Source organism: Pseudonaja textilis, chromosome 7 (genome assembly GCF_049901715.1).
Source record: "Pseudonaja textilis isolate UNSWEBS1 chromosome 7, rPseTex1.2, whole genome shotgun sequence".
Taxonomy (NCBI): Eukaryota; Metazoa; Chordata; class Lepidosauria; order Squamata; family Elapidae; genus Pseudonaja; species Pseudonaja textilis.
In genome coordinates, this window is record NC_141996.1 from 7,040,666 (window position 1) to 7,066,924 (window position 26,259).

General features: G+C 42.3%; 1 protein-coding gene across 29 annotated transcripts in view; it reads right to left on the reverse strand.

Annotated features, from left to right (window-relative positions):
- Positions 1-26,259, reverse strand: part of DLG2 (discs large MAGUK scaffold protein 2) — a 979,527-nt gene that overhangs the window by 101,709 nt on the left and 851,559 nt on the right. The window contains exon 1 of one of the 29 annotated variants that reach the window (XM_087936991.1): positions 5,889-6,019. The exons of 27 other annotated variants lie outside the window; for them this stretch is intronic. In XM_087936991.1, the coding sequence (XP_087793117.1) occupies positions 5,889-5,940 (52 nt within the window). In that variant the 5' untranslated portion in view covers positions 5,941-6,019. Of the gene's footprint in view, positions 1-5,840; positions 5,863-5,888; positions 6,020-26,259 lie in introns of those variants that run through there. One more of the 29 variants, XM_087936992.1, reaches the window with a different exon arrangement.

Here is a 26,259-nt window from a genome sequence, read left to right on the forward strand (position 1 = left end):
TTCAGCAGTACAGTTTTCCCTGCCCAATAAGTGTGTGTGTGTGTGTGTGTGTGTGTGTCAATCATTTATTCAGAAGACATGTTCCCTCCAGATCAGGGGTCTCCAACCTTGGCAACTTTAAAACTTGTGGACTTTCTGTTTGCGTTGCTTTGCTTTGCTGGCTGAGGAATTCTAGGAGTTGAAATCCACAAGTCTTAAAGTTGCTAAGGTTAGAGACCCCTGCTCCAGATCACTAGATGTGGGATCTTTGCTACTGTCTGAGTTTGGTTGTGTGTGTGTGTGTTTTGCAGAGTTTCCTGCAAAACAACAACAACCAGGTTTAGAGAGTACCAAGAACCCCATAGTTCAACCCTAAGCTACCAATATTCTCAGCCATCCAGGTCACAGTTGTCCCAAAGGTGAGTTTTGCAAAAGCCAGTTGGACATTCTTGTGTTTTTTTTCCCCTGGAAAATATTTAGCTTTTCATCCAGAACTGAAAAAGCTTCTTGGATGAGAAGCAAAATGTCTTCAAGGAGCAGCAAAGAAAGTCCAGATTTTTTTTTTTAAATAGCAACTTTGGGACATTCTCTATTATCAGCCATGTTTTATCCTGGGAATAATCTGTTTGCAGGAATAGTCCCACCCGTAGATATGAACAGAAGTAGACCAAAACCTCTCTATTTAGCTATGTTCCTTCTTGCTCTTAGCAAATAGCCAAAGTGTATCGTCAATGCAATTAGCTGCTTTATTTTCCATGACTTCATCTAACCTTTTAAAAACTTGGCATGCTTCGCTTTGCCATATAACAGACAATTCCCTAATTCAATTGTACAGTCTCTTCTGAATCTTGTACTATGGAGGTGACTCAACCTTATGATGTTTGGGAGGGTTGAGGGAGATACACCCCTTTGGTCTTTACACCACGTGTAACTTTGCAAATATTTGGTAAGACCCCAACTTGGAATACTGCATCCAGTTTTGGTTGCCACGATGGGAAAAAAAAAAAAGATGTTGAGACTTTAAGAAAGTTTGCAGAGAAGAGCAACAAGGAGGATTAGGCTAAAACGTACGAAGAACGGTTGCAGGAACTGGGTATGTCTAGTTTAATGAAAAGAAGGACTAGGGGAGGCATAATAGCAATCTTCTAATATTTGAGGGGCTGCCACAAAGGAGAGGGAGTCAAGCTATTCTCCAAAGGACAAGAAACAATGGATGGAAGTACCAACCTAGAACTAAGGAGAAAATTTCCTGACAGTGATAACAATTAAGCAGTGGAACAACTTGCCTTCAGACATTGTGGGTGCTCCAACACTGGAGGTTTTTAAGAAGAGATTGGATAACCATTTATCTGAAATGGTCGAGGGTTTCCTGGTTGAGCACTGGAGTAGAAAACCTTCAAGGATCCTTCCAACTCCATTCTTCTGCTATTGCTTCTACTTAGACATCCCCCCTCCTCAAAAAAAAAAACCCCAGACTTCACGTCTTTTCAGCATAGAGAAGTTGCTCCAATCCCCAAATCAGTTGCAGCAATCTTTTCTTAGCTCCGCAGTGTCCTCCTTGAAATTCAGTAACCGAACTATGCATAATTCACTTGGTTTGGAAAAAAAAATAAATTATGGTGTGCTTACTGCATAAATTTAAAGGCATCTTTAATTCAGAATCCTCTCTCAACTGTCTCATCTGGATTTTGCTGTTTGAACTGCTGGAGATGGAGTCAATATTTTCATGGAATTTGTCTACTACAGATCCAAACTGTCTTTTCTGCTCCATCATGGCCGATGAGTAAGCAAAATCAGGACTTTTGTTCCAAAACACATCACTCTCCTGATGCTGAGAACAACTGGATGTTTTATCCTTTGAGATAAAACTAGGATCTTTACAGATTTACAGATAACCATGCTATAAAAAAGATATTGAGACTCTAGAAAGAGTGCAGAGAAGAGCAACAAGGTTGATTAGGGGACTGGAGGCTAAAACATAAGATGAACAGTTGCAGGAACTGGACATGGCTAGTCTAGGGAAGAGAAGGACCAGGGGAGACAGGAGAGCAGTCTTCCAATATTTGAGGGGCTGCTACAGAGAGGAGCGGGTGAAGCTATTTTCCAAAGCCCCCGAAGGCCAGACAAGGAATAATGGATGGAAACTGAACAAGGAGAGATTCAACCTAGAAATAAGGAGACATTTTCTGACAGTGAGAACAATCAACCCCTGGAACAGAAATTGCCTTCAGAAGTTGTGGGAGCGTCATCACTGGAGGCTTTCAAGAAGAGATTGGACTGCCATTTGCCAGGAAGGGTGTAGAGTCTACTGCTAAGGCAGGGGTTGGACTAGATGACCTACAAGGTCCCTTCCAACTCTGATTATCTGTAAATCTATTTCCCCATTCGTCCACTTTAGAGATATTCCTGTGAAGCTCCTTTGAAATCAAAGTTTAGGAACCTCTTACAGTTGGATGTGAACATTTAATCATGTCAAATGTCTGCAATGTTTTCTGAGATCAGAATGGGCAAAGCCATCTCCAGCTATTTTGGACCAATCTGCTCCCGGTCATAAAATAAAATAAAAACTTTTTTTTGAAAAATAAAATTTTAGGAGCTGATGTTTAAAATGGATTGAGGACCCCTGATTGGATATTTCTCAACCCGATCATCGAAAATGACTTGGATTTATACTGGGTGTAGCAGTTCTGCATGCAAGTATGTGGTAGATGAAATAGAAATTATACATTATATATGACAGGGCTAGCACTTAATATTGCTGCTATAAATTGCATATAGATGGGAAATAGAGATGCTAACACTCACAGTTTCCCCAGCTTTTTATATAAACAGATTCCATTTCAATGGGGGGGGGGGGGAATGCTAACATGGAATTCTCAGTCATTCAGGTCATGGTTGTCTCCAAGGTTATTTTTCAAAAGTCAATTCAAATGTTTTGGTTTCTTTTTTTTCCCTTGAAAACATTTCACTTCTCATCCAAGAAGCTTCTTCTGTTCTGACTGAATGGTGGGGAGTAGAAGGATTTATGTCCTTTGCAATCCTCTGGTCTGCAGAGAAATCCCCAAGTAGTCTCAACAGACACCTCCCTTCAGAGTGCTAATGTCCAGAGAATATAAACAAAGAATATAAATCCTTCTATTTCCCACCATTCAGTCAGAACGGAAGAAGCTTCTTGGATAAGAAGCGAAACCTCTTCAAGGAAAAACAAAGACAGTCCAAGTTGCCTCTTGAGAAAACACCTTTGGGCGAATATGGAATACTCTTACTGGTGGAAAATATTCTTACACACTTAATTCTTAATTCACACTTAACTGTAGTCATCTCCAAAGGCAAAACAGATAACTTGCTCCCCTCCAAAGTCAAAGAGATTTAGATGCCCATTAAAGATTGCTACAATTTATATTGTAGTTTCATGCCTTAAAGCACTAGATGATCTTAGCAATTTACATGAGAACCTTGCAAGGAAGGACAGTTTCACTCCCATACAAAAAAAACCCACTGAAGGGAATGATTAAAACCAGTAGGGAACTGGTTTGCTCAGCGTTAATAAAAGTGCAGCACTAACATTTGTAAAAAACACATTCGAGTTTTCAACAGCCCTCCAAAGAATTCACACTAGTGAAATTTGGAGTGAATATTAGTTGACGGATGAGCTGGTCTAAGGAAGAGAGGATCAATCTAATCTTCAAAGCGTCTGAAGGCAGGACAAGAAGCAATGGACGGAAACTAATCAAGGAGAGAAGCAGGCTAGGAGGAAATTTCTGGACAGTGAGAACAATTCATCAGTGGAACAGCTACCCTTCAGAAATTGTGGGTGCTCCTACAAAGGATTTTTTGCATGGGAGATTTTAAAGAAGAGATTGGACAACACATTTGTCTGAAATGGTGCAGAGTAGAGGGGTTTGCATTTGAGCAGGGGGTTGGACTAGAAGACCTCCAAGGTCCCTTCCATCTCTGTTATTTGGCTAAAGCAGTATACAACAACAGCTTTTCCTAGGACAGTCGCAAGCAACACAGCGAGACATTCTAAAGCTAGTAAGATGGCTGGCACGAAAACGATTTGCTTCTTTTCCCAGGTATTATTAGAATAACAGAGTTGTGAGGGACCTTTGAGGTTCTCTAGTCCAACCCTAGTCTGCTCAGGCAGGGGGCCCAATACCATTTCAGAGAAATCATTGTCCGATCTCTTCTTAAAAGCTTCCCAGGTTGGAGCACCTACAATTTCTAGAGGGAAATTGTTCCGCTGGTTTATTGTTCTTGCTTGTCTTAATTTCTGCTTGCTTCTCTCCTGGATTAGTTTCCATCCATTGCTCAGCCTTACAAGATGTGCAATATTTTATGCCAACCTGATTTGGATGAGAAAGAATACTGCACACAAAGAGACACATGTGCGCGCACGTGCGCGCACACACACACTGGTCTGAGAGGATTCGAGCCTGAATAACACATTACTCCTTTTTTTTTTTTTTTTTCAAGTAAATTCAGAAACACTCTTAGGCTAACTTATGGAACTTGCAAACTTCACAAAAAGAGAACATGGAAGAAACAAGCACTTCTTTAACTCTGCACTGCCCAAAGTAAAGGTGAATACACAAGGGAGAGAAAAACATGAAAGCTTTCTTTCTTTCCTTTTTTTAAGCATCAGAAGAGAACGAGGTAACAGCATCATAGAAACGAGACAAGATTTAGGATTATTATTATTTTTCAAGAGCAAAGATGATGACAGGTAGAGCATGGTGCGTGTGTGTGTGTATTAAAATCATTCATTTGAAACATAAAAAAAGACTCCCGCAACCGATTTTGTAGGCTACTTAATGATTAACACCCTATTCTCTTCACCTACTGCATGAAGTAAACAGGACATGCATCATCAGAATGAATGACCAGAAATCTGGTTAAAGTTTGCCTTTGCATTGCCATCTAAAACCTCAGTTTCATTTCAGGAATATCCAAACCCATATATATATCTATATATCTATACATCTATCTATATCTATAGGTCTCATTTTTGTTCTAATACCTGCCAGTCCCAGTCAAATCCACCAGGTGATGAGTTAGTTACCTGTTCTTTCCCTGGCGTTTCTAGACATTCACTGGAGAAGACAACACGTCAGATCAATCTCTGACAAACTCTGGGCACTGCCCGCAACCTACACGCTGCATCCATATGTAAATCTCCTGGAAATCCTTCGCAGCTCAATGTTAGCGTCCAGCAATATCTCAGAGAACGGCTATTGAAACCTATTGTGTACCAATCACTTCCAGAGCTCTGTCTGCATGCACCCAGCAACGATGGTCCAAAACAGACAAACGAACAAACAAAAAACCCTCCCCTCCAAAAAAACCCCCAACCCACAATCTGAAACCACAACGTGTCAAATCATGGCATTCAAAATAAATAAATAAATAAACAGGAAAAGCCTTTTTTTTTTTTCTTAAGCTTTTCCTGCCTCCTGTCAGCGAGCAGTTAAGCGAACAGGGATGCTGTTGCTATTAGCGCTATTAGCGCTTCTTGAATAGCGATGCCAAAAACTGGACCAATTTAAAACAAATAATAATTAAAAATAAGCCAAAACACTTGAGCTTTTTTTTTTTTTCCCCTTTGGGCAGAATTGAAGGATGCTCACCCCGTCCCTTTCCTCTTCTCTCTATCCCCTCCTAGGTGGGCATAAAGATAACGCTTTGACACACTGCTAAAAAAAACCAAAACCCACCCTTCCTTCCTCCCTCCCTTGCCAGCGCGCCACTGACAAAGATCTTGCAGCAGAAAAATCCATGCAAAGGCTGGAAGATGAATTAGCCATCCTCTGGGGAGTGAGGGGGACACACACACACACACATCTGAAGCTGCATCAACTCACCCCACCCCAAAAAAGGCAGGTTTCACGGGAACAAATGCAGAGCCTCACTGGGCAGCAGCAGTAGCAGCGGCTTCACGAGGGGGGCCCCCCCGAACCCCATCAGCTGCTGAGTTCCATCTCGCCGGTATCATGAAGCCAAATCGTTCTGCACAGCCAGAGAAGCTGATGCATTATAAGAGTGGTACCTCCTAGACTCTCGTGTTTTACATCACGGGGGGGAGGTCACCCAGCGACACAGACGGGGCGTGCTACATGCACACTCACGCACACACACACAGACACACACACACGTACATATACCAATAGAACCGGCGTTTCGGAGCTCAGTTGTCGCTTGTCTCTGTCCACGTATTCCATCCGGCACTGAATGTGCAATTGGTTTTCAGAATTAACACCCAAGCCACTGTGTTTTCTGCTCTCGACCAGTCCCAGGTGGGCTGCATGCAAGTTTAGTTCTCTCTCTCTCTCTCCCTCTCCCTCCCCCCTCCTTATCTAGCTATCTAGCTATCATCTCTTTCTCTCACATCCCTCTCTCTTTCTCTCTATCTGATCTATCATCTCTCTCTCTTTCATCTCTCTCTCCCTCTCTCTCTCCATATCTAGCTATCTAGTTATCATCTCTTTCTCTCACATCCCTCTCTTTCTATCTCTATCTAATCTATCATCTCTCTCTCTTTCATCTCTCTCTCTCATCTCTCTCTCCCTCCCTCTCCCTATCTAGCTATCTAGTTATCACCTCTTTCTCTCACATCCCTCTCTCTTTCTATCTCTATCTAATCTATCATCTCTCTCTCCCTCTCCCTATCTAGCTATCTAGCTATCATCTCTTTCTCTCACATCCCTCTCTCTTTCTCTCTATCTGATCTATCATCTCTCTCTCTTTCATCTCTCTCTCTCTCTCATCTCTCTCTCCCTCCCTCTCCCTATCTAGCTATCTAGTTATCATCTCTTTCTCTCACATCCCTCTCTTTCTATCTCTATCTGATCTATCATCTCTCTCTCTTTCATCTCTCTCTCTCATCTCTCTCTCCCTCCCTCTCCCTATCTAGCTATCTAGTTATCACCTCTTTCTCTCACATCCCTCTCTCTTTCTATCTCTATCTAATCTATCATCTCTCCCTCCCTCTCCCTATCTAGCTATCTAGCTATCATCTCTTTCTCTCACATCCCTCTCTCTTTCTCTCTATCTGATCTATCATCTCTCTCTCTTTCATCTCTCTCTCTCTCTCATCTCTCTCTCCCTCCCTCTCCCTATCTAGCTATCTAGTTATCATCTCTTTCTCTCACATCCCTCTCTTTCTATCTCTATCTAATCTATCATCTCTCTCTCTTTCATCTCTCTCTCTCATCTCTCTCTCTCTCTCCCTCTCCCTATCTAGCTATCTAGCTATCATCTCTTTCTCTCACATCCCTCTCTCTTTCTCTCTATCTGATCTATCATCTCTCTCTCTTTCATCTCTCTCTCTCTCATCTCTCTCTCCCTCCCTCTCCCTATCTAGCTATCTAGCTATCATCTCTTTCTCTCACATCCCTCTCTCTTTCTCTCTATCTGATCTATCATCTTTCTCTTTCCTCCCTCCCCCCTCTCTCTCCTATATCTTTATGTCCTCCCCCCACTCTCTCTCAAAAAGAAGACCTTGTTAAAGATTTGGGTATGGCTAGCCTAGTGACCAGAAGGACTAGAGGAGAAATGAGAGCAGTGTTCCAACATTTGAGGGGCTGCCACAAAGAAGAGGAGGGGGTGTCAAACTATTTTCCAAAGCACCAGGGGACAGGACCAGAAGCAGTGGATGGAAACGTAAACATACGAACAACATATGAAGACTGGAGGCTAAAACATACAAAGAACGGTTGCAGGAAGGGGTATATCTTGTTTGATGAAAAGAAGGACAAGGGGATCAAATCAAATCAAATCAAACATTTATTGTCAATGCACAACATGGTTACAATGAAATTGAAATGAGCCTCCCTTGGTGCATTCCCCACCCCCCAAAGAACCAGATACACCTCAATAACAGTAAATGAAAGAAATAAAATCCCTAAACCCAAATAAGTAATAACTAACACACATCCCCATATACCTATATGTATTTAACATTACATTATAGAGTATTACACTGGTATGAACATGTTGCATGTTGCGCTGGCCCTGCAAGTCTATCATATTAAACCTACTAGCAGTGTTCCAATATTTGACATCACAAAGAAGCAGGGGTCAACCTATCCTCCAAACAGGGGTCTCCAACCTTGGCAACTTTAAGACTTATGGACTTCAACACCCAGAGGAACTGGCTGAGGAGTTGAAGTCCACACGTCTTAAAGTTGATGAAGTTGGGGACCCCTGCTCCAAAGGAGAAGAAGCTACGGATGGAAACTAATCAAGGAGACATCCAACTTAGAATTCAGGAGAACATTTCCTGACAGTGAGAACAATTGATCAATGGAAATACTTGTTTCCAGACATTGTGGGGGCTTTATCAGTGGAGGCTTTTAAGAAGAGACTGGACAACCCCAACTTTGCTGTTCTGTTAAGTTAATTCCAGGCTGGTGGGAGGCATAAACTATATAAGAACTATTCTATTGATAGAAGAGAAGGTTTGCAGTTCAGGGCTGAAATATGGGGTCCTTGATGCTCTCTGAGCTGGGTGGTTTTCTTGCAGACGTTTCATTACTAGGTTACATCTCACCAACAAGCAACACCCAGATGCACAAAGACACCAACTTTAACAATAGATCAACAACCCTGAAGCAAACAATATCCCTATTCAAGAAATTGCCAAACAAGCTAACAATAAACAGCCCGATCAAGGAATCACCAAGACCACTAGACCACCAATACTGACAGGGGAAGCTGCTAATATGTAAAACGAGAGCAAAGCACACTCCCTATTAAGCTGATGATGTTTCTTAGTTGGGTAATGAAATGTCTTCAAGAAAACAACCAAGCTCAGTGAGTGCCAATGACCCCACATACTCTTTTCCTCCTCCTCCTCCTCCTCCTCCTCCTCCTCCTCCTCCTCCTCCTCCTCCTCCTCCTCCTCCTCCTCCTCCTCCCTCTCCTCTTCGTCCTTCCCTCCCTCTTCTCCTCCTCTCTCCTGCAAACAGCACTGATGTTAGTTGGGTCATGAAATGTTTGCAAGAAAAGTATGAAGCTCAGAAAGCACCAAGGACCCCAAATACTCTTTTCTTCCTCCTCCTCCTCCTCCTCCTCCTCCTCCTCCTCCTCCTCCTCCTCCTCCTCCTCCTCCTCCTCCTCCTCCCACAAACAGCACTGATGATGTGAGTTGGGTCATGAAATATCTGCAAGGAAACAACCAAGCTCAGAGAACACTGAGGATCCCACAGTCATTATATTGGCTTGTTCCCCAATTTATCTAAGCAAGAAAAAAGGGTGCCATTTTGCTTTTCACAACTTGTCGGAGCTGTTTGGGGCATTTGGGATGTGCGTTGTTGTTTGCAATCTCCATCCTCACCCCATGTTTTAAAATACAATGATCTCTTTATCCCATATTTCACTTCATTCTCTATTAACCGATTTTAAAGCCTCGTCATCCATCCAAATCAGCAAAAGTGAATTAAGAGTTACCAAAAATAAGAACATATTTATTATAAACTGGACCTAATCAATCTATCTGCCATTCCTCCCTTTGACATGCATTTCTCATTTTCTACCTTTAAATAAATCCGCCAAACTTCCACCATTCAGTTCTAATCAATAAAGAGCCAATAAAAATTACCAGCAAAAACAGTGTAACTGTTTTAATCTAGTAAACTTAAAATGCAACAAATGAACTCTTTAAAACATCATTCAGTCATAGTCAGAAAAAAACACAACATTTTATTATTTTCCCCTGCCCTTGTTCTTTAGTCTCTTCAGATGATATCCAAACACTTGGTTTCTTTTAGTTTCTCTTTGTATCCTCTCACAAAATTGCTGACAGCATTAAACAAATCCCTTTTGTAAACCCAATATAGAAAGGTTATCTGAGTCGCATTTCTGATCCATTATTTATGTGTCCTTTTTACTTATTAAAACATCAACTGGCTTTATTTGTACATTCAGTATTACAACTTTTTCCATAACCTCCTTGAAGCCTTTCGTTTTTAAGTCTACAATTATCATTATCAGTCTTATATAAAATGGGTTCCTCTTTTGTAACATTATTTAGTCTATCAATAATAAAGTGTGGTTTAAAATTAACGTCCGAGTCCATTGTTCACAAATATCCTTCAATAGGTTCATTGCTGAAATATTTTACTCCATTCAGCACTATCGATTTGAGTTTAAATATGTTTTCCCTTTAGTTGTTGATTTTTAGTTCCTTCTGGTGCCCTCTAGTGTCCAACCCTCAAAATCCCATCTTATCAGTTTTTCTTCTGAAATCAAAACCATGAATAGTTTCATCTAGGAAGGATTCTTATATTTAATTTCAAAATGATTTTAAGCCTATCTGAACCGTTAGTCCATTTATAATTTTCTAAAGTTGACACTCTATTCACCCCTTTGCTGTTAATTCTGAATACACACACACACACACACACACACACACACACAAATCCTTATATTTGTCCCTAAAACTTCTACTGTAAAAGATTAAAGGAAGCTCACTGTCAAACATTGAGGAAATCAGGAAATTCAGACAGTTCAAGAGTGTAAAGATTTATTGCAAGCTTAAGCTCTCTACAAGAATCTGACCAACTAACAGTCAGGGGAAATGAGCAGGAGATAAAACAGGCATTCAATGTGGGCTGGACTTAGATCAATTGCAGGCTCTCAGGGATTCATGACTTATGACCCATTTAATCCCTCCTTTGGGCTCAGCCTGGTCATCTACACTCGCCCAGTGAATAACATAAAACATGCCATTCCAAAAATTCTCAATATTTTTAAAAAATAATAATAAATTAATCCTGAAGTGATTAAGGATTGACTGAACTTTATATCCTGAATGGCTACATTACAGTGATGCACTTATATGCAATCCCTTAATTCCCAGCTTCTACATTTACAAGCAGATAGCAAAATGATTGGTTCTTGCCATCTATTCATGAGGGGCTGCTGTCCGGAGTATGTGTGGACAATCTTACAACCTCTCCTTTCTCCAGAGAGATTTCACTAGCCAAGGTTCCACATTCTGCTGCTAATTTTAGCCATAATATCAGCCCTGCTTCTTCAGGGATATCTTTGGTTTACCATGTCCTCACCAGAAACCCATCATTTTCTTTTCTCACAATGATTCAGTGTCTAGATAGAGTCAGGTCAAGAAGCCATGGATGGAAACTAATCAAGAAGAGAACCAACCTAGAACTAAGGAGAAATTTCCTGACAGTGAGAGTGATCAACCAGTGGAACGACTTTGCCTCCAGAAGTTGTTGGTGCTCCTTCACTATTTTCAAGAAGAGATTTGACACCATTTGTCCAAAATGATATAGGGCAGCAGTTGCCAACCGGTGGGCCGTGAGAAAAATTTGGTGGGCCACAGAGAAATCTCACCCCCAGAGCACACCCACAAAGCAATTAATCCAGGCTGCGCAGAAACAGAAGGCTGCTCAGCCCACATGGTCTGCGGGAACCCGCCCCACCCACTCACTCCTTACCCGGTAAACTTGTCTGCTAAGTTGCTATTTTTCCTTTTTCCGACCATCAGCTGTTCTGCTGTGCCAGGAGATTTAGATTAGCTAGGAAGCAGGACATGGTTGGATTTCTTGCTTTCTAGCTAGTCTTTAGATCTTCAGCTCAACATAGCCGAACCTCCCTTAGGACTGAAGGTTTGCTTGCAAGCAAATTCAGTGCAGACTCATGGCAAGCAAATTTGAGAGACTGAGCTAGTCGATGGCAGATAGATAGATCACTGAATGATTCTGTGAGCAACTCAATCTGCCTGCTTTGCCTGATTTTGGGTAAAAGTTGCTCTTTTTAAATAAAAAAATCAATATTTACATACATGGTGTGTTGTGAGTTAATTTTGTGAGTTTGCTTGCAAGCAAATTTTATGTGACAGACTGACCAGCTGATGACAGATAGATAGATCTCTGAATGAATCTGTGATTCTGTGAGCAACTCAATCTGCCTGCTTTGCCTGATTTTGGGTAAAAGTTGCTCTTTTTTATAAAAAAATCAATATTTATATAAATATTTATAATATTTACATACAAGCCATGCCCAGCCAGTCACATGACCACCAAGCCACACCCACAAATTAGGCCATGCCCACAGAACCAGTTAGTGGTCCCTGGGATCTAAAATTATGAGTTTGGTGGTCCCTAATGTCCAAAAGGTTGGCGACCCCTGATATAGGGTCTCCTGCTTGAGCAGAGGGCTGGACTAGAAGACCTCCAAGGTCTCTTCTAATTCTGTTATTCTGTTATTCTACTGCCAGGAGCTTTTGTCAAATGTTCTATTTGTCCTGCCAATAATATATCTTTCTGAAGGAGTAATTGAAAGTGCCACCCAGGAATGAACTGTTAAAAAACAAACTTTAAAATAGCTTTGTGGTGAATAAGACTGAGATGCAAAACAACATTCCTACTCCACCCTTACATGAAGGTTGGGTGAGAGGTGGAAGAATGTATTAAAAATGTAATAACGGAGGAGAAAATTGGATTTACCATTGGCGATAAAAAAAAAATGCCCCCTTCAATGTTGAATGCATTGTGTAGAATTTTGCATTACAAAAAGCAATGATAGAGTACTGGGGGGAAAAAGGTTCATCTGTAGAATTAGCCAATCCCCGCAGGATTTCCAAGCATAATTATCAAAAATAAAGATGATTTATAACGGAACTCTTGTGAACACTTGTCCCCTGAGCCCACTTTACAGAGAAGTCTTCTTTATTGTTTTAAATGGATTTCTTCCCCATGCCATCTCCAAAATGGAACAGTAATCCCCATAATAATAAATACATGAAATCAATTTGACTTTTTTTTAAAAAAATCTCCACATTTTAATGGTATGCTTTTCCAGAAAATTTGGGCTTTATTTTGTATACGAGATGACTTTTCATGTTTAATAGTGGGTGATTTTTCATTCTTTCAAAAGTGGGAGCAGTTTAGCAATGATGTCTGGGTTCTGTCAGAGTTTGCAGCAACCCAACCAGCACACAAGTAAATAATTCAGCAGAATTCATTTATAGAAGAAACTTCTTTATATACAATAATAAAAGTATGATGCATGTATACAATACCCATGCAGCAGAAGCCAGAACCAGAACAGAGTGGTCAATGTCTGGAATACTCTACCTGACTCGGTGGTTTCTTCCCCAAACCCCAAAAACTTTAACCTTAGACTGTCTACTATTGACCTCACCCCCTTCCTAAGAGGTCTGTAGGGGGCGTGCATAAGCTCACCAACGTGCCTACCGTCCCTGTCCTATTGTTTCTTTTATTTTTCTTATATGTACCTATTTTGTGTATTCATAACTATGTTTATACTTATACCTATTATCTTGTAAGCGATTGACAAATCAAATCAATCAATCAATAAACTCAGAAGTCATCATCACAGAAGCCATGATTGCAAGGACAAACCAACTCTCAGTTCCCATTGGCTGACTTGTTGTTATGGCTATCCCAGCTCACAGTTTCTCACACACTGACAGGGTCCCCTAATTTTTCATTCCTAGCAATGGTTTCGGTGATAGTTGTTGCTGAGCAGCAGAATATAACTGGTTGATGACTAAAGAAATGTTGTTGCATGTGAATTTGGCACTCATGGAAGATCCTCTCATTGTTCCTCTGGTTTTTCTACCAATAAGGTTCAGGATTTCAAAGGGATTCCTGATATTCTCCTTGAAAATGGTGGGTGTACGCAGGAGTGGGCTTCTGGCGTTCACCGGGGTTCAGGAGAGCCCCTAGCTAAGACTCTGCAGTTCGGAGAACCCCAAATCCCAGTCCTGGCTGGCCCCACCCACCACGCCCCTCCCCTCCCAGAAGTACCCAGGTAGCCTATTTTGGATGCAGGTGAGTGTAGGGTGTGCACGAAGGCTCCGGAAGGATGAAAAATGGGCCTCCTGGACGTTTGGCTGTTTTCACCCTCCCAGAGGCTCAAGGAAAGCCTCTGGAGCCCGGGAAGGACAAAAATGCCCCCCCCTGCATTGGTGCCAGAGGCCGACTAGTCCACACCCACCATGGCCACGCCCACCCAGCAACTGGGCAGAGAATCCTTTGCTAAAATTTTTGAAGTCCACCCCTGGGTGTATGTTCAAGATTATCATGGAAATTGACCTCCTTTCCCTTCTCCTTTATTCCCTTTCATTCCTCCCGATTTCTTCTTTTCCCCCTCCTCCTCCTCCCCTTGGGTTGCTTGTGAGAACGCAAGGATTCTACACTAATTCCTCTCTTGACTCTGCCTCCACACTCTATTTACTTCTCCTACACACACACACACCAAATACAAATAAAAGTATCTTTTTCTCTAACGAGGATTATTTTCTTAAAATTCACACTCCTTCTCCTGAACACCCATCACCTAAGAGGTGAAGTGGGTTTTTTATTTATTGCGTTTTTAAATTTAGAGGCAAACATTTTAATGCGGCTCTTTTATGTTCCTTTCTAGAATTCTTGATAATGTTCTTTTGGAATTTCTTATCAATGTAGCCAAGATCTAAACTTATTTTATAAATATAAAGTAACTTAAGTGTTACAGTCTGCCATGGTTAAAATGAGTGCATTTGGTTTTTTGAAGTTTCAGAGAGCTTTTTTCCTTGTCAAAGGGATGTATGAAAATGTACTTCTTAAAAATATAAATATTGAATATGTCGCTTTAAAAAATTAAAGAAAATGCTTTTCAAGTCGTTCATGTATATTTTTATGCAACTTGGTCTCAAAATAATGTTTTAAAGCACGAATATGCAATCCTGTAACTGCCCACCTCACTTTTCCAACCTACGATCTCCTTACTGTGACAAAACCAATCCATTTTGATTGGTGCAAGTTTTAATTATTTTTGTTTGCAATGACACCATCCCTTAAAACAATCCCTTTCAGTTGTAATAATGTTGCTGCATCTCCCATGATCCCGTAATCTTCAGAACCGAAAATCAAAAGGAATAAGGAACCCTTGGCTAAAATAAAATGCCTTTTTACATCTATAACAAAAAAGAGATTTATTTAGGGCCATAACAGTATAGAGACAGGCATATGCTGGTTAAGATGATGGCCTAGAAATCAGGAGGTTCTGAGTTCTAATCCTGCCTTAGGCATGAAAGCCAGCTGGGTGACTTTTGGGCAATTGCCAGGAGACTGTAAGTTCTAGTCCCGCCTTTGGCAGGAAAACTAGGTGGGTGATTTTCTGCCTTTCTCTTCAATTTCTAAGACAGGGTGAAAGGTAGGCAGGGTGAAAGAAAAGAGAAGACACAGCGGAAAACTTCAGAGCAGCAAATACATTTGATAAATGAATAATAAATAAAATCCTTAAATCTCTGTCTTTTGCCTCCCGGTGCTCAAAAGTCAGTATCATTAAATTCATACTTCCAATATATCGAGGCAGTGTTTCTCAACCCATGGCAACTTTCAGATGTGTGGCGGACTTCAACTCCCAGAATTCTCTAGCCAACCATGGCTCCCTCGCTGCCTGGGGAATTCTGGGAGTTGAAGTCCGCCACACACCTGAAATTCACCAGGGTTGAGAATCATTGTCCGAAGGGTTTATTTTGTTCCGTTTCCATACAACTTTATCTCCTGCCCGCAAAGAAAATGTGTGGAAAATCATAGTACAGAGTTTCACTCCAGCAAGCCAAGTCCCCCCACTCAACGCACACCTTCTCACCCTCAAGCCAGTTGTGTTTTGGCAGAGGAAGCTGAAACAACAATTGTTCACAACTGTCTGATTTCCTGGTAACAAAACATATACAGCAGTGGTGGGATTCAATTTTTTTTTTACTACCGGTTCTGTGGGCGTGACTTGGTGGGCATGGCAGGGGAAGGATACTGCAAAATCTCCATTCCCTCCCCATCCCACTAACCTGCTTTCCAGCTCCGTTCTCCTATGCAGGGCAACACAAGAAGACCCAGCCAATCAGCTGGGACTCAGGAGGCGGAGAATAGATGGGGGCGGGGCCAGTCAGAGGTGGATTTGCCGGTTCTCTGAACTACACAAAATTTCTGCTACTGGTTCTCCAAAACTGTTCAGAACCTGCTGAATGCCACCTGTGTACTGTAGATCTCTATCCCTAACCCTGTTTCTATCCTTATCTCTATTACACTACTTCAGTCTGTGTAATGGTTCAGCGGGCCTTACACTATGGACCACGAACCTCCAAAACACCTCATCCCGTGCAAGAGATAGATTTATACATTTGACAAAGAGAAGGGGAATAAACGAGGAAAGAAATTGTAACCGTGGTGTGACTAAGCGCATTGTCAGAGATAGGGAAATTCCCTTCCCAAGGTGGCAAGAGGTAAAACATATTTTAAGTCCAGAATATTCATATAACATTTGGAAGTGACTCAGGCAGACACCTCCTTAATTCACTGCAGTGTAAGAGGGAGGACAGGGAACAGAGCAATCAGATTTGGCACAATTCTTCTATTATAAAACTATTCAATAAAAAAAAAATGTTTTAGTTTTCCTGTGGAAAGCTAGTTCAAGCTTTCTGGAGTTACCCTGAGGCAAAATGGGCAGCCAATAAATTGGATGGATGGATAGATAGAAAGATAGATAGATAGAGATAAAGATAGAGATAGAGATAGAGAGATAGAGATAGAGGGATGGATGGGTAGCTGGATAGATAGATAGATAGATAGATAGATAGATAGATAGATAGATAGATAGATAGATAGATAGATAGAAAAAGAAATAGATGGATAGGTAGATATAGAAATAAAGATGGATGGATAGGTAGATAGATAGATAGATAGATAGATAGATAGATAGATAGATAGATAGATAGATAGATAGAAGGATGGATGGATGGATAGATAGATAGATAGATAGATAGATAGATAGATAGATAGATAGATAGATAGATAGATAGATAGATAGATAGATAGATAGATAAAGGATGGATGGATAGATAGATAGATAGATAGATAGATAGATAGATAGATAGATAGATAGATAGATAGATAGATAGATAGATAGATAGATAGATAGATAGATAGATAGATAGATAGCTGGATAGATAGATAGATAGATAGATAGATAGATAGATAGATAGATAGATAGATAGATAGATAGATAGACAGATAGATAGAAATAGAAATAGATGGGTGGTTGGATACAAAGATAGATAGATATAGAAATTGAGATGGATGGATGGATGGATGGATGGATAGATAGATAGATAGATAGATAGATAGATAGATAGATAGATAGATAGATAGATAGATAGATAGATAGATTTGTCTGGTCTACCTAGGGGCCCTGACATATCATTACAGAGAGTCCCCAACATACAATCATAAAGTAGCCTGCCCATCATGGTCATATGTGATGATACAAGCTGACACAAGCATAGTTTCAATAGATTTTACCATATTTTTTGTGGTCATGGTTAAGTGAATGTCACAGTCATTAAGTGAGCCAATGGTTCCTTTCAGGCACAGTTTTGCCAAAAATTGGAAGCACGTGCTGGTTTTCAAAAAAACAACAACAACCCAACTGTGGTAAAGTGCAGTCATATGACTGCGAGACACTGCAAATGCCGCACATGCAGCCCTGTTACTATTTACCTGAGATTCAGTCACACTGTCACAAAGGGAGTTTGAACGTTGGAACTTTGAATCAGGATTCTAAGTCCCCTTTTCAAATTAGTTGCCACTAGAAAACGGTCGCTCCATGACCAGCCATAAGCTGAGGACCATCTGTACTGCCTTGCCGTCCAACTTCTGTTGTTGTTTCAACGCAAAACAAGGGTGGGAAGCCATGTCCCAGAAACCCCAATTCTTCTATCCAACTCAGTTTAATAAAAGAAGCCGGTCCTAGCTAATTGATAGCCACAAATTCTCAGGATCTACCCAGCGAAGGGCAAGAAAAATCCAGGAAATATGAGGAATGGACTCATCCTTTTTTTAAACCTCCCTCCCCCCCTCCCTCCCTCTCCCTCTCCCTCTCTTTCTCTCCCCTTCTCTGTCTCTCCCTCTCTTTCTCTCCCCTTCTCTGTCTCTCCCTCTCTGTCTCTCTCCCCCCTTTCTCTCCCCCTCTGTCTCTCTCCCTCCCTCTTCCTCCCTCTCTCCTTCTCCCTCTCTTTCTCTCCCCTCTGCCCCTTCTCTCCCCTCTCTGTTTCTCTCCCTCCCTCTCTCCCTCTCCCTTTCTCCCTCTCTCCCTTTCTCCCTCCCTCTCTCCCTTTCTCCCCCTCTCTCCCTCTCCCCCTCTAACTCTCCCTCACACTCTCTCCCTCTCTCCCTCCCCTCTCCCTCTCTCCCCATCTCTCTCCCTTTCCCCCTCTCTCTGTCTCTCTCCCTCCCTCTCCCTCCCTCTCCCCTCTTTCTCCCCATCTCCTTTCTATCCCCCTCCCTCTCTGTCTCTTCCACTTTCCCTCCCTCTCTCTCTCCCCCTCTCTCCCTCTCCCTCTCTCCTCCCTCTCTCCCTCTCTCCCCTGTATCCCTTTCCTTCTCTCCTTCTTCTCTCTCCCTTCCCCTCTCCTCTCTCCCTTTCCCCCTCTCTCTGTCTCTTTCCCTCCCTCTCTCCCTCTCTCCCCTCCCTTTCCCCCTCTCTCTGTCTCTCTCCATCTGTCTCTCTCTCCCTCCCTCCCTCTCCCTCTCCCTTCAGAGGCAGTCAAACAGAAACCTGGCCCCCCTCCCTCCCCGTTGCTTTAAGCATTATTAGGTCAAATTTAATTTTCCACTCCGCTTGCCGAAGAAGACTTTCCCTCTGACGCTCGTGACAGAAAGTCTCTTCCGTTTTGAAATTTCATATGGTCAGGAAAACAAGGACACTGTACTTGTTTACACTCAGCTTGCCCGCTTGCCCCACCCTGAGGATTTTTCTTTAAAAAAAAATAAAATAAAAATCCTTTTATATTATTCAGAGTGTACAAAAGAGAAAGGACAGCTTTTGACCCGTTTTGCCGATGCGTTTCGCTTCTGCCGAGCTCAAGGCATCGATGCTTGGGTTATACTGGGAAGGCCGCAGCCTCTGTTTGAGTTACACGCCATCGACAAGCAAGACGGATGTCTCACAACCGTTCCAACTCTTTGCCTCAACACTGACCCCTGTCAGGAGCACACAACCACAAAGCCAGCAACAGATTTTCCCTTCTGTTGCATCCCAACGTTCGAGGGGGTTGCCCTCAAGAAGAAGGAGGTCAACCTATTTTCCAAAGCACCAGAAAGGCAGGACGAGAAGCAACGAATGGAAACTGCCGAAGGAGAGAAGCAGCCTGGAATTGAGGAGAAACTTTCTAGCAGCGAGGACAATTAACCAGTGGAACAGCTTGCCACCAGAAATCGTGGGCTATCCATCACTGGAGCCACCTGTCTGAAATGGTATAAGGTCTTCTGCTTGAGTAGGAGCTCCTGGGTGCTCTTGTATCTTGCTTGCTGACGAGAAACAGCACTCCTTACTAGAACACGGATGATGTTACCTAGTTAGGAAAAGAAATGTCTGCAAGAAAACAAGCAAGCTCAGAGAGCGAGTCCTTGAATTTCTCCAAACAACAAAGAGCAAGAAAGATGATTAGGGGACTGGAGGCTATAAAGAAGGGATGCTGGAATTGGATACGGCTGGTTTAACGAAGAAAAGGACCAGCAGTGACATGATAGCAGTCTTCCAATATCTGAGGGACTGACAGAAAAAAACAGGGGGTCAAACTATTCCACAAAACACCTGAAGGCGGGACAAGAAACCATGGATCTGATCTAAGGAGAGAACCAACCTAGAACTAAGGAGAAATTACCTGACAGTGAGAACAATTAATTCAAGTAATTACTTGTCTCCAGAAGTTGTAGATGCTCCAACCCTGGAAGTTTTTAAGAAGAGATTGGACCACCATTGGTCTGAAGTGGTGTAGGGTTTCCTGCTTGGGCGGTGGGTTGGACTAGAAGACCTCCAAGGTCCAGGGATGGGATTCAAAAATCCCAGCAACTGGTTCGCTGCCCAGTTGCTGGGTGGGGATGGCCATGGTGGGCGAGGCCTACTGGAACATCCATTTTTCGTCTTCCCAAAGGTCTGGAGGCTTTCCTCAGACCTCAGGGAGGGTGAAAATGGCCTCCTCAGGCTCTGGAGGCCCCCCGGAAGTCAGAAACAGGCCCCTTTTCGGACTTCTGGAAGGGCCATTTTCACCCTCCCAGAGCCTCTGCGTGGAGCCTGCACTTACTTGCATTGAAAATATGATGCGTGGAGCCTCCAGGGTGGGGTGGGGTGGACAGGGCTGGCCAGCCATTCAGTTCAACTACTGTTTCAATGAACCAGGTGCAAATTTAACATCCGGTAGTACACCTGAACAGGTCTGAACTGGTAGAATCCCACCCCTGCCAAGGTCCCTTTCAACTCTATTCTGATTGATCGAATGGTCAAATAAATTATCTTTTCCCCCCCAGCAAAAGGAGTCAAGAAAAGGAAGACTAACCCAAAATGTCATCTTTGCAAAGGTTCTCTCTATTATATTATCTCTTCCTTCTTGCAATGACATATTCCGGCTACCATTTCATTTACCACTATCGTATATCACAGAAAAATTCCCAAACTCTAGTTGTGTAGCATCCAAAGCCACATAATTGATGGGGATGTTAAAAAAAAAAGCAAACTACCTTAAGCTAACTCTAGATCTACTCTTAGCTGCAGACAGAGCAAAACCCCCAAGGAACAAGCAGCTTAACATTTATTTGCACATTTTTTTAGCTCTCCTTGACAATAATAATCTCTGCTGCAGTGGGCATTCTTTTGCGAAAGTCTGGAAATAAATTAAGGCGATGAAAAGCTGCCTGTGATAATCTTTATGTGATTTTTGCCAGCCTTTCCAAATTTGACAACAAAAACATGTGGTTTGTGGGTTGAAAAAAAGAATGACTCTACTAGAGGTAGTCCTTTTTTAACAAAGCACCAGAGGGCAGGACAAGAAGCGATGGATGGAAACTAATTAAGGAGAGAAGCAACCTGGAATTAAGGAGAAACTTCCTATCGGGGAAGACAATTAACCAGTGGAACAGCTTGCCACAAGAAGTTATGGGTGCTCCATCACTGGAGGTTTTGAAGAAGAGACAGGACAGCCACCCGTCTGAAATGGTATAGGGTCTCCTGCTTGAGTAGGGGGTTGGACTAGAAGACCTCCAAGGTCCTTTCCAGCTCTATTCTGATCGATTGACTTTCTGACAAACAAAGTCAACGGAGAACTCAAATTCAATTAACGGTATTACTAACTTAACAGCTGCAGGGCTTCACTTAACAACCATGGCAGGAAAAAGTCATAAAATGGGGGCAAAACTCACTTAGCAATTGTCTCAACAACAGAAAAGTTGGGCTCAATTGTGGTCATAAGTCGAGGACAATCTGTATTCCCATGATGTGTTCAGAAATGGCTTCCCTGCCAATGCTTGGACACATCTCTAGTGGATCCATAGCAGGGGTGGGATTCTACAGGTTCGCACCTATTTGCTAGAACCGGTTGTTAACATTCTAAGCAGTTTGGAGAACCGGTTGTTAGAAGAAATTACTGGCCTAATCCTGTAAGGAAGGCAGGAAGGAAACATTCTGGTGTTGCTTACAGAAACTGCCTCTCCATTAACACTTATTACATTCTTGGCAGGACTGGACTTCCTGTCTCTGGAACCTCTCTGGAGTTTTTCCCCCCTCCTTTGCTGGTACTTTGCTTGTGTGGAGTGACCATTCAACGTTACAATGGCACTGAAAAAATTTATTTATGACCATTTTTCACGCTTACAACTGTTGCAGCATCCCCACAGTCACGAGAGGCCAAGCGAGGAGATGCGTGCCTCGATGTGAGTGATATTGAGTTGGCCACGCCCAGCCAATAACATGACCGCCAAGCCATGTCCATCCAGTCGCATGACCACCAAGCCAGGCCCACTAAGCCACAGAACCAGTTGTTAAAAAAATTTGAACCCCACCCCTGATCCATAGCCAAAAAAGCAAGGATTTTTTTTTTTCTAACTATTGTCCACGTTCAGCCCTTTTGCGGCTGAATAACTTTATTTCTGATTAAGTTATTTTCATTCAGATTCAGGTTATTTCAGATAATCATTCTATAAGCTGAATTATTATGGTACTCCTACTCTTCAAGTAGTCCTTGACTTCCAACCCTTCATCGGCTGGCGGTTTAAACTTAGCCTAGATTTCTTCCAAGCTGATCATTCCGAGGCTGTCAAAACTAAACGATTTTCTGTTCCAAACTGTGTTCTGAGCATTCTGAGTTAATCAGAAACACAAGTTAAAGGAAGTTAGTTAGTAACCTCCTTCCCACCCACCCACCTCCTTTAATCTGTTAAGCTCGGAGAAAGAAATAAAAAAATATCAGAAACGGAATACAGAACAGACAAGAGTGCTGAATAAGCACACAAGGGCCTGAGAATGAATGACGGAATCGGGGGGAAAAAATTAAAATGCAAATATGCAAAGAGAGATGACTCCTTGTTCTGCAGTGACTAAGCAGAGAAGTGCACGAATCGGTGGTGGTGGGGAACCTCACCCAAACTGAGCAAAACTATCAGGGTGACTAATTAATTACAGTGATTAGAGGAACGTGATTATGGGATCTATATAGAAAACATCCTGCTGGCCTTTTGCCTGCTATTTACTACGAGCTTTATGAAGCCAGGACTTACAGGCCTGTTGCTTTGCATCAATCTTCTGGGCTGCCTCATTCACACAACCGTCTCACTCGGGCACCCATGATGGTTAGTGGAATATTGGACCGTTAGAGCTGTGTCCTATGGAATTGAAAGGACTCAGGTTGGAGTTAGGAGAGTTTGCTAAAGGAATTGCTGAGGAGGAAAGTTAGAATAGAGTAGAGTAGTGTAGAGTAGAGTAGAGTAGAGTAGAGTAGAGTAGAGTAGAGTAGAGTAGAACAGAACAGAACAGAACAGAACAGAACAGAATAGAATAGAATAGAATAGAATAGAATAGAATAGAATAGAACAGAATAACAGTTGGAAGGGACTTGGAAGGTCTTCTAGTCCAACCCCCTGCTTGGGCAAGAGATCCTACACAACTTCAGACAAATGGTTATCCAACATCTTTTTAAAAACTTGAACATTCACAACTTCAAGTTGTTCCACTGATTCATTGTTCAAAACTGCCAGGAAATTTATCCTTAGTTCTAAGTTGTTTCTCTCCTTGGTTAGTTTCCACCCACTGCTTCTTGACCTTCCCTCAGGTGCTTTGGAGAAGAGCTTGACTCCCTCTTCTTTGGGGCAGCTCCTGAGATATTGGAAGGGCAGGTCAAGAAGCAATGGGTGGAAACTAATCAAGGAGAGAAGCAACCCAGAACTAAGGAGAAATTTCTTGACAGTGAGAGCAATGAATCAATGGAACAACTTGCCTTCAGAAATTATGAATGCTCCAACACTGGAAGTTTTTAAAAGGATGTTGGATAAACCTTTGACCAAAGTGGTGTAGGGTTTCCTGCCTAGGCAGGGGGTTGGACTAGAAGACCTCCAAGATCCCTTCCAACCTGGTTATTCTATTCTAAAGCCTCTGCGAGAGAGGATAAGGAGGCTGTGATGAAATAGAACATCGAATAATAGAATTGGAAGGGACCTTGGAGGTCTTCTAGTCCAACCCCCTGCTCAAGCAGGAGACCTTATATCATTTGAGACAAATGGCTGTCCAGTTTCTTTTTGAAAGCCTCCAGTGATGGAGCACCTGCAACTTCTGAAGGCAAGTGGTTCCATTGGTTGATTGCTCTCAACATTAAGAAAGTTCTAGATTGCTTCTCTCCTTGGTTAGTTTCCAACCATTGCTTCTCATCTTGCCTTTTGGTGCTTTGGAAAATAGCTTGACCCCCCCGCCTCATCTTTATAGGAGCCCTTCAAATATTGGAAGACTGTTATCATGTCTCCCCTAATCCTTCTTTTCGTACATAATTCCTGTAACCATTCTTTGTATGTTTTAGCTTCCAGCTCCCTAATAATTCTTGTTGCTCTTCTCTGCACTCTTTCCAGAGTCTCGAAATCTTTTTTTTTTATATATATATTGTGGTGACCAGAACTGGATTCAGCATCCCCATGTCACTTTCATTGCATGAAGGGTTTATGAAAACAAGTTGGGTGCAATTCCAATGGACAGCATCATCAAAATATCAGCAGATGTTATTCATTTATTAAGAAAATCTTAAGGTCGGTTCTCAATTAGCTGATGCAAAGGGAGACATTGCATTGGTTTTTCCCCACTCTTGAAGGTGAACCCAAATCATCTGGATGATGACTAGGGTGGGAAGCCACGCCCTCCCCTTCCTAGAAGAATGAAATGTTTTGAGGAATATTTTAAAAAGGCAGGATATATACTGTATTTCCCCTAAAAGAGAAATAAAAAAACTTAAGGGAGACAGAAACTCAGAGCCCCAGTTCCCTGCCCTCCAACAGATATTTTGTGCCCATTAAAATACTGGGCCATCCTATTTACAAAACAAAAGACCTTCAGCTCCAGGATGATGGGATTAAGACATGACCCTTCAGGACATAATAGGATTAACCCATTAAGGCACAGAGCTCGCTACATCACACAATCTCCTAAGGACATTGCATCAACCTCCAAACTTCAACCAAACTTAGCTCATAGAGCCAGCTAGGACCCTTACATAACCCCTACATGGCCCCATGGGAGTCTGACAACAGCCAATAGAATACATGTTCTTGCACAGGAACAGGCAGCTAAAGTACAAAGCCCAAGAGAAGATGTAAAAACCTCTCATTCTCAACTCCATGTTGTCAGCTGCCCAGAATCACACATGCTTGGTGTGATGGACCGTCTTTCCAATCAGCCTCCAGCCTCCATTTGGCCTCCTGTCTTGGAACCTGATGGATATTTCTTCCAAAACTAGTCTGAGCTGCTAAGTTGCCTTCTCTAATAAGAGAAGCAAGTCTATTTTGCTTGGTCCATTTCCTCCTCTTCAAAAACACAGGATGGAGGGAAATAAAAAAGGTCTATTTAACCTGGCTCCTTGAGGCTTCATTGGCAAATGTGTCATTTGTAATAATAATCTACCCACTGGGCATTGTCTGAGTGCTGTTTGCTTCTTTCGTAATAAATTCACCTCTGTCGGGAAAGGAAATAGTCTCATTCTGAGCTGAATATTGCTAGGGAAATAAACTTGCCAGAAAAACAAATGGTCTCCAGAAACACAACAGCGGAGCTCTCTTACAGAGTATAAAACATAGGGAACAAAGCAGTGGTGGGATTCAAATAATTTAACAACCGGTTCTCTGCCCTAATGAACAGTTGGGTAGGCTTGGCTGGGTGGTCATGTGACTGGGAGGGCGTGGCCAACTTGACATCATTCACATCACTGGGCGCTTCGCCTCGTCTGGCCTTTCGTGACTGTGGGGATACTGCAACAGTTGTAAGTGTGAAAATTGGTCATAAGTCATTTTTTTCCAGTGTTGTTGTAACCTTGAACCTACTACAAGGATTACCTAGAAAAATACAAAAAGCTTCTTTGCTTGCAAAAAAAAAAACCTGCATTAGAAATGGGGAATACACACTGAAGATCGATAATTGCCACAACTATCATGGAAACCTAAACCATCTTGTCTGAATGCCTTCCTTTTCATCAGCAATACCTGCAACCCAGAGTTACAAATCAGGCAGGGTGCCGGAGCACCTTGCGAAATTAAAATAGTTAAAATGCAATGGTAACTATCAGCAGCCAACTCTTGCTCATAAAGTGAAACCAAAGGTGGCATTCAGCAGGTTCTAACCAGTTCCGGAGAACCGATAGCAGAAATTTTGAGTAGTTTGACTTTGGAGAACCGGCAAATACCACCTCCGACTGGCCCTGCCCCATCTATTCTCTGCCTCCCATTGAGTCCCAGCTAATCGGCTGGGTCTCCTTTGGTTGCCCTGCACAGGAGAAAGGAGCTGGAAAGCAGGTTAGTGGGATGGGGAGGGAATGGGGATTTTGTAGTAACCTTCCCCCAGGAGTGGGAGGGAGTGAAGATTTTATAGTATCCTTCCCCTGCCACACCCACCAAGACACGTCCACAGAACCAGTAGTAAAAAAAATTTGAATCCCACCACTGAGTGAAACCTAACCTCATTTAAGCTCTCCAGAAAGTGGGTGGGCATATTTGGGCTACAAAATGCCGAGCTAAAGAGACAAATTAACAAATTATATAGGGGACCCAGGTTGAAGCTTCACAGGCTTGTCGGGATCACAATAAAGTTAGGTGCATGCTACAGATATCTAAATAAACTTCAAGCCCGGTGTCATGTTACTAAGCTTTATTATCATGAGAGAAAACTAAAATGAATTGGAGGATCCACACCCCCTACCTCCCTTCTTTTTTTAATCTTACTGTCATGTGC